At 31.7% G+C, this 9,910-nt stretch overlaps 1 protein-coding gene across 1 annotated transcript; it reads left to right on the top strand.

The window, feature by feature from the left end:
- The first annotated feature begins 6,968 nt into the window (after positions 1 to 6,968).
- LOC141677396 (ethylene-responsive transcription factor ERF017-like) lies at positions 6,969 to 7,733 on the top strand. Its single transcript, XM_074483313.1, has one exon. It carries the CDS (start codon positions 7,018 to 7,020, stop codon positions 7,615 to 7,617), a length of 600 nt encoding a protein of 199 aa, XP_074339414.1. The 5' UTR covers positions 6,969 to 7,017; the 3' UTR covers positions 7,618 to 7,733.
- The last annotated feature ends 2,177 nt before the right edge of the window (positions 7,734 to 9,910 follow it).

Below are 9,910 nucleotides of genomic sequence, written 5' to 3'. Positions count from 1 at the left end.
ATATAGTTTTGATATTTTGCAAGAATGGAATATCTCTTTTATCTGTTTAAAAGACATGATTTTGCTATTTTGACTTTTTGACTTTAATTTGGATCAATTAAATTCATGTCCTAATGGAGAGGATCTACGTGTTCTTAATTTTATGTTTAATCATACAACTACCAAAATAAATAATATATCGAAGATATCCTTTCAAATCGCGTTTCTGTTTGCGTTTTTATAACTCAAATGGAAGTGCATGTGTCGTAATAAGTAGAATAAGTAATTTGTTCCCACGGAGACTAAATTTAAGATGTTAAGTATCATACACTGTTTTTCTTTTAATCCAAGTCAAATTCAAAGTTGTTTGTAAGCATAAACTATTTAACATAAGATACTAAAATTGCACAAATAATAATTTGAGATTAACAAAACTAGGCCTCTTACTTCATCTTGAGTTTTTCAATAAACTACTCATGTTTCTCTATTTTAATGTTCCAATTGTTAGTCTAAGACATCTAACTAATCACAAGGACCTTCTGTATCTCAGGTGATTCTAATTCATTGACTAATTCCCGTATTCTTACAAAGAATTTAACCTCTTACTCCCGAGTTTTAATTAAGAAGGAAAGCAAGTGGTGGGTGACTAAAGTAGTTTCACTTACATTCATATTTGTGCTTCCGAGTTTTTTAAAGGAGTGAAAGCAAGTGGTAATGAATATAAATTTAACAAACTTTCATTCCAAAATTTCCACTCCAAAAATGGGATGAAAGTAGTTTACCTCCTTACCACTTACTTCATTCCCTTTAAAAATCTCGGGAGCGAGGCATAAGTTCTGAACAACATTAACTACAACCTTATATTGACTACCAAGGGAGTTCAAGCATATTTTATATCTTAAACATAAATTAACACATATGTCAATCCTTAGTTATGGTGATCAGACCTTAATTTAGATTTTCTTTTCCAAGTCAACCTAAATTACCAATTTAAGTCTAAGGTTGATCATTCATTGAAAAGTATTACATAAAAATCACTATAAATAATTGTAATAAACACTATAATAGATAATTAAAGAGTAATTTATATAAAACCACAAGAATCCATTACATGCCTAGAAGAAGAATTAGTTCAACATCATAACAAATAGAAATATACACGATAAAGATATGAGATCAAGGTTACAATAAGGAAAATGAGGAAGGGAAGATAAAAATTCTAGAATTCAATCTTCCTTAAAGGTTTCTCCTCTTAAATGCTTCTCTGTGTTCTTCTCGTGATTTCTCTCTCTATTTTGTGCGTAACTGTCTTTACTCGAGACACGTACATGTCTAATATTTTTCTCTTCCGTATATAAACATATTATAACTGCCTTCTATCTAATAATGTTATAATTTGCTTATTTACTAACAAAATAATTGAGTCTCCTTAATAGAGTAGGATTCCAAGTTGTAAATTCGAGCTGGCTGCTTTTGGAAATTTTCTGGGAAGATTGGAGTAAAAATAAATTATGATACCATACATGAATTAAATGTCTTCTCGTAAGATTTCCAACGGCTCCTGAATCGCCGAATTTTGACATCCGGAGTTCCCGTAATAGCCAAAATAGTGAATATTGCGCAAGTTATCTCGAGAATACGAATTTATCTAGAATTAATTTTATATTTTGTGCTTTTAACTCCAATTTTTCTCTAATAAGAAAATTCATTTTTTCTACAATAAAATATAAAAATTAATTGAATAACAATCCAATTTCATGCAAAATAAACCAAAAATATAGAGAAAATATGATCATACAGATCATACATCGATTTTAAGAAAAAGCTTTTAAAATCACTAGTGAGATACGAAACGACATTGATTGTTTTTTTTCCCGACAATACTCTTCTTGTTTATCTGTACATTAAGACTTATAAATTTTGTGGATTTTCTTGTGTTTTATAATAAAAAACATATGACTTATTTCATTATATATTTTTTCTCCCATTTGACTTTTAAATATTAAATAAAACAATTTGGCCCTTAAATTAAGCATATTATAATAGAAATATATTTATCATTAATTTACTAAAATAAAATTGCCTAAAAAAATAATATATATATATATACACATACACGTATATTTTGATGGCCAAGACATGAAAATTGTAAACTATACGAATCTGAAGTTTATATTGTAAGTTATACGTACGTTAACAGTTGTAGATAAGTCGATACGCTCAAGTAGTTCAGTAATCGGTTCGGAAAAAGTTCAGCTCAATTTATAAACGAGTGGAACATGAACTCAATTTTAAGTGTCGGTCTGTAAAAGAGCTAAACTTGAGTACAAAAGTGGAATCAATTATTATGGAACTCAAGCTAGTAGGGAGACATAAGGATGGAGAAGCTTCTTCCAAAGATCTGCAACCTATGATTCTCAAGCCCAACAACAGATCCAATAAGGACTCTACAAAGAATCCTTTAAAAGAGGTGGATTTTCCTCTTCCAAAAGCTGATGAGAACAAGCTTTTAGGTAGAAGTATTGCATATCTCAAAGAGACCATGGATGAGGCTGTAAGGAGAAACATGGCTATTATCTTTAGAGAGGGAAAGAGCATATGTGTGATGCAAGGACATCCCAAATTCTCAATAGCCAAGAGGGAAGAAACCAAAAGGTTGAAGGAAGAAGCCAAACAACTAAAGGCTGACAAAAGAGCACAAGCAAAGCTTGAACAACAGCTAAAGTCAAGTCTAGTTGAAGAAGAGAAAGGAATTGAAGTCAGGGGTGAAGACAAGATTGCAAACCTAGATGAGGTTATTGGGAGAATATTTGGTGAAAGTATGGAGGAAAAAGAGGAACGGCAGAAGGGAAACAGAAGAAAGGTCAAGGCACATAGAAGGAGTGAAGACAACACTGAAGAAACTAAATCAATATCTAAACCACTACCTTCCATACCTGAACCCTTTGTTGCTGATCCCACTATAAACATCCATGGTGAACCAATCATCCCAAAAAAGGAACCTATTGATTGGAGGATATGCAAATAGGAAGGCCAATTGTAAATATTTCATGCCTTGTAATTTTGCATAAATGAAGTGGTATCAACGGATAACTTAAAGACCTTCAACGGATGAGAAACAAAGCTTCAACGGATGTCTCTAAAGCTTCAACGGATAACATCCTTCAACGGATGAGTGCATCAACGGATAGAGCTTCAACTGCTAACACATCAACGGATAAAGCCATCAACGGATGAAGGTTTCAACGGATGTTCTGTTAAATAGCAGTTGACAAGTGGTAGTTGTACCTACAAACAGAGGCACATGGGTTGACAGAGACAACTGAGATGTGGTAGCCTATTTCAGGAACATCAGAAAAAGCAGCCGTTCTACTCTAGTACAAAGAGGCAATAGTCAACAATGCACTGGAGTAAAATGGAGAAGAAACAAGTGGAGAACTTATTTTATTATTGTATTTTATCTTTGTCTTCACTTGTAAACTTGGTGATATATAAACCAAGAAGAAGCTAGTAATTAGAAAAAAAAAATTCCAGAGCTGTTTAGAAAAATCTTGAGAGAAAATTTATCTAGTTTGTACTAGGACGCAGCTGTGATCAATTTCTTGAATCACAGATTTTCTGAAATACCGTCTCTGGTGGAACAACAAATCCACCAGAAAAGTTTTTAAGGTCTGGTGTGTTCTCTACATTTGTGTTTGAATATATATCTGTCTGTATTAGCTTTTAGCAATTCACACACTTGTTCATCTTGAACACATAGCCCTTGAAACTGCTCAAAACCTGAAAAAGTTTTGAGATTTACATTCAACCCCCCTTCTGTAAATCTCATTGTTAGTTCACTAGGAATAACAGTTATACGTACGTTAACAGTTGTAGATAAGTCGATACGCTCAAGTAGTTCAGTAATCGGTTCGGAAAAAGTTCTGCTCAATTTATAAACGAGTGGAACATGAACTCAATTTTAAGTGTCGGTCTGTAAAAGAGCTAAACTTGAGTACAATATAGTTCAGCTCGCAAATTTTGTTACAAGTTCAATTACAATATTGTGCGATAATTCTTTAGTAATATCCGTAAACATACTCGTTGATATATATCATGAATAAATATATTACGAACCATTTAGCGCCACTATGGGTTGGTGTGTCGATACCCATACAAACTATTAATAACATACGTTTATTACATAATATTTACGTGATAAAGTGTGATAAAGTGTGTGTGTATATAAAATATATTTAACATTTTATTTAGTTCATTTATTCCTTTATTAAATTTTATAAGATTTAAATTATAATACATGTTGGATGATAAATGTATAATATAACGTGCACTCATTTATTCAATTAGTTTATATCTATCATTATTTAAAATCGAAATATGCAATTAAATCAAAATCAGAATGCTAAATACTTGAATTTTATTTCTTTGGTTTGTAAAGTTTTTAAAATTTGTATTTTTAAAAAATAGAAACCAGTGAAACTCATGCAAAAATTCGGAAATTATGAGAACGAGTTGGTAAACTGAGTTGTTTGTAATTATGAGTTGTTCGTGAAATCTTAGTTCATGCGATGTTTGTGAATATGTTCGCGAATAACTATTTTCTAAATGAGTTGCTACACGAATAAAAATTTTGACTCGCTAAAAATTCAAATTCGAGCTCGATATATTTTTACCGAGTTAAAACATGAACATCTAAGACTTCGCCTCAATTCGGTTCATTTAAAGTTCCGGGGACAGCAGTACACGGGTAATTCAATCACTTGGGTTTTGAGAGTCAACTCCAACCTAAGATTTTAGCCGTCTCTTATCCACTTCTCGATCCTCCATCCCTCTCCCCCTTAACATTCATATGGTTTGTTCTCATTTGTCTACAAGTTTGTTCAATAAAAATTAATATTTAATTATTTTTTTATGATACTTTGTTAAGTACCTTGTTATCAAGATTGGTAATTGTATCCATCTTTTTGTGATGTTAGTGTGTTATATTTTGATATTTTGGTCTGTTCTGTTAACAGGTTTCAACAATTTCTCTAAAATGGAATTGTATGATGTTTTGGGAGATTTATAAAACAAATGTAAAATCTGGAATGGTGGTGAAAATCGTAAGAGCTAATCTTGTATAACAAAAAATTATTCATATTTTAAAGATTTGTGTTCCTCAAATATTGATTGATGTAATTGATGATTCTTAATATCGAGTTATAGATATTTTATGTGAATGTCAATTGTGATGTTACCAGTTTTATAACTATTGTACAATGGATTGTCTGAGATATTATTATAATGCCTTTTAAATTATTATTTTTTAATATTTTACGTGTAAAACGATCTAAAAATAAAATAATTATTTATTTCACAATCAAATTCAGAGATTTGTTGCGATGAATCTTTCTATTATTCGAAAAAAAAGATTCCGGGCACAGCCATGAAAACGACGAGCGAAGCAAATGTTTCTAGAAAAGCGTAATAAATGCGTGTACATAAACTACTCCCCGGGGCCACTTCATCAACGATAAGCGTAATATTCTTCACGTTGTAAATACTACACTACTAGTAGTACTTTATAAAATGACAATAGTTGATAAATTTAGCAAGTCTAAAGTTGACAGGGGGGACATCGAGGTCCAATCATTCCGAAGTTTCGACTGCCCCTTTTATCAACGATGAGTCAATGTGGCGGTTACTCCCGTTCTGTTTGCGTCCGTTCTTCTTAATTATATTCTACCTCCCTCCCATAAAATTATATACGTTAATTATTTACATTTATTTCGAGATTTCTCTAAATTATAATTTCATAATATTTTTTTTTATTTTGAATAAAAATTTAAACATAAAACTTTTATTCAAGATTCTTTTTTAAAAAAATATATTGTGAAGTTATATTTTAAATGAGTATTGAAAAGCGTGCCGGAAAGTAACGTGTAGAATTCAATGGGACAGAGGGAGTACGTTTTAAAATTAGTAAAAATATTTTTAATAAAAAAATTATTTATTACTCACTCATATCGCTACTTTTTTTTCACTACAATTATTTTATACATTAAATATTAATAGTAATCTCATCACTAATTCTAAATTATATTTTTTTAAAAATCCATATCACACTTCACATATATAAACATGAGTGGGATGAAGAGAGTATAAAAATATAAAATACCTCCAATCAATCGAATACTATATATTTTTATTTTAGTTTAAAAAATTAAAAAACCAGTTTGTAAATATTTTTTTCTACTTACCTGAAAATTGTCAAAAAAAAAATAATTTAGAATTTTGGGACGGTTACATTAATCATCAGATCAGTGTCTCTCACGTTAAATATTTTTACTATTTCTTTTGAGTCAAATTAGTCAAATGTAGTTTTTTTACTCTTTTTTCATCCAATTTTGTTGAGATATCTTATTGTTACTGACTGTGTTTTTATGTTACACAGGCATCATTATCATTAATAAATATTGGTTAATAAAAATTTGACAACTTATCATTTAGTGTGTGTCATAATTTACATTAAAATTCCGATTCAAAATTATAAAAAAATATTGAAATCAAACACCGAATCGCATGAAAAACTCTATTAACATTGATCAAGTCATTTTCTCCGGCCGGTGAACAAAAAAATGGAACAGGCCGCCCAAATTCCGCCCAAGTAATAATATAGGGGGCAGTGCTTTCGAGTTTCGACACAAATAAATGAAAATAAACAGGGACATAGAAACATGTGAGTGACCTCAACGCTTACACTCCGCGTATATTCCCTCAAGTACTAGGATTCTTCTCCCTTGTCGTCATTTGCCACGTGTCTTTCCTGCTTCCACTATTTCATTATCCCACCTAGGTATCACAATGCACCGTCTTCGCCCCTTCTTCCCTCACTCTCATAGTATTAACACTAGCTATCACATGCTATGCATGTACAAGTACCTATAAATATGAATTTAAAGCCGCCATTTCTAATCATCGACATTTACATTATTTCCGTTGCATTGCGACAGATTCTTTGTATTTATTCTGTCACAATTTTCGGTTTTCTTGTAGTGGATGGAAAAAAGTGCAACACATGAATCAAATAGTAGCCAAGCTACTTCCTCATCGTGTAAATACAAGGGTGTGAGGTTGAGGAAATGGGGGAAGTATGTTGCAGAAATTAGGCTTCCGAATAGTCGGGAGAGAATATGGCTAGGCTCATATGACTCGGCTGTCAAGGCAGCCAGGGCTTTTGATGTTGCGCAGTTCTGCCTGCGTGGTCCATCTGCTAATTTTAATTTTCCTGACAGCTTGCCTGACATTCCAGGCGCGAGGTCGCTCACTCCTGGTCAGATACAAGTCGAGGCTGCCAAGTTTGCTAACTCCTGGTCTGATCCTGATCAGCCTGTTTCGGATAATCCTGGAGCTGAAGTGCAGCAGCAGGCTGATATTGCTAATACTGATCAGGCGGGTGTGGAGAAGGAGAAATCATTGTTGGATGAGTTTAAGACTATGAGTTGGGAGAGTGAAAGTGTGTCTGAGTATGGATACTTCCAGGGTTTTGATGATTTTCAGAATGAGTTGTTTTTGTCTGGTCCTTGCGTGGATGACGAGGTCGAAGAAGCTAATGATCAGTCTTTTACCACAAATACCTCATTCCTCTGGAACTTCTAAACAAGATATCTTTCAAACGGGATTGTCACCAATCATTCCAGATTTTTTTGTTGCTGGGATAATTGATAATAAATATAAGCTAAAAATTAATTATAAACGTGAGTATATATGTTACTGTCAACTTATCTGGTAGTAGTGCACTAGCTAGTACCAATTAGTATAGGTTGCTACACTACTATGTTGTTATGCATGGACAATATTTTTTGAAGCGTCACATTCACATGCATCCTATGTCCACTATTTAGTTACAGAGTTGATGTCCTATATATAAATATAGGTATTTTTCTGCTGTTTTGAACTTGACAATCAAATTATGGCTCATATATGAACTTTGCAGTTGGATGTAATTTTTTAATTTTTTTTGTATTTTAACCTGGTGTTGCATATATTACATGTAATAAATTAGAAATTATTAGACAAGACTACATATTTAGATTAAACAATATATGTGGAAACTACTAACTAGCATGCATCCTAAAAAACTAGGACATAGTCCAAGGGTATCAAATTTTTTGAAAATTTTAGGAATCTTAAATAGAGAAATGCCTAGTCTTCTGATATATATAAAAGCAAGACCATGAATCTTGAACTAAGACATAGCTTGATAGTTGGAAAAAATACCATGTAAAAAATTGATAACACTAGATTAATTATATTAATTCTATGCTATCCCAGGAAGAAATTACCGGTAATTGTTATTTTTCATACCATAAAATTTATATAAAAGTAGTCCTATTTTTCATACCATAAAATTTAAATATATAATGGATATAACAGGGATAAAATATGAATGTTAGATTGGAAGTTTGTTAGCACCATACGTGTATAATTACCAGTTTTTGTTAAAAGCTCACAATTAAGGTTAAAAATCACATAATAAGTATGTTAAGGGTGAAATCACACTATAAGTATGTGTTCAGTTAGTTCATGTCTTTAAGTGCACAAAAATTAAAGACAAAGATTTACACCATTTTTGTATATAATATTAAAATTGGAGAAATTGGAGAAAAAATAAATAAAATAATAAGTAAGTTTAAAACATTAATAATTACCTTCTTTTTAATGAAATATAATAGTATTACTTGAATGATAGTATTCAAGATGAAATTGAATTTTTGTAATTTTAGAAACTAAACAAGTTGGCTAACAAAAAATATACGTACATAATTATAAAATTAGTTTTCTGTTACTGGACAAGTTTGAATTTTCCGTATTAATTCTAAAAATATAATATTCCTTTTGTGATTGAATCATCAACCATGAAGGAAACACATTCACAAAGATAATTATGTCAATAATTATTTGATGTAAATATAAACTATCTAATTTACTTATTTATGAAATATTAGTGTAATATTAGTGTAGTATGACAGTATCAATTGTTGCTATGTAAGAAGTCTCCGCTTTAGCACCAAGTTACAAATTATTGTTCAGGGCTCAGGGGGAAACAAAATGCTCAAGGGTCTTCCCAATTTTTAGTGGCTGACAAGACGACAACTAAATCATCTTGTACACGCATATGTCTAAGTCTAAGAAAAGAAACCTAGAAGATGGAGCTCCGAAGATGAGATCACTGTAATGCTATTAGAGGAATTTGTGAACCACTATTTGAACTCTTTTACGACAGCCTAGTTTAGTTTAGGTGTAGGGCAATATGGCTGGAGTGCCTTAAAGAAGTTGTGACCTGGAGGAAAAAATTGTAGAAAGAAGCCAGAGATGTTTGCCTGCTCATATACATATGCCCTCTTCCACACAACCCATTCAAGGATTTACTTTACTAGCTTATAACAATACACATAATATAATATTTTTTAGTTCAATGTATTAATGGCTGAAAGAAGATTTTAATTATTTAAATTGCAGAAGATATTAACCCAGGTGTAAATGCTAGGCCAATACTGAATAGGTTTAACAACCTATATATAGAGGGGCTTGGCAGCAATTTTTTTTACATAATTTCTATCATATTTATGGTATGTAACACAGGAGGATTCTTAGCCATTTGCTTTAACCTCCAGCTTTCTAAAGCTTCACCTAAACTTTTAAAGGTTTTACAATACCTGTGTGAACCAAGGGGATTTGAAGAAAGTATGTAGAAATATGCATTTCATATTAAATTTTCTTCAAATGCTTATTTTAGCTACAAGCCTACAAATTACTTGCAGTCCAATTCTCCAAGAACCGCATTATCACACCAAACACAGTTTAGACATGAATACTCGGCTATCAATAAACTCAAAAATGGCATAATTGCTCAGGTTCAGGACAAAGGCCAGAGCGCGGACTTTACCCA

The sequence above is a fragment of the Apium graveolens genome, chromosome 8 (assembly GCF_009905375.1).
Source record: "Apium graveolens cultivar Ventura chromosome 8, ASM990537v1, whole genome shotgun sequence".
NCBI classification, from domain to species: domain Eukaryota; kingdom Viridiplantae; phylum Streptophyta; class Magnoliopsida; order Apiales; family Apiaceae; genus Apium; species Apium graveolens.
This window is presented reverse-complemented; position numbering and strand designations above follow the sequence as displayed.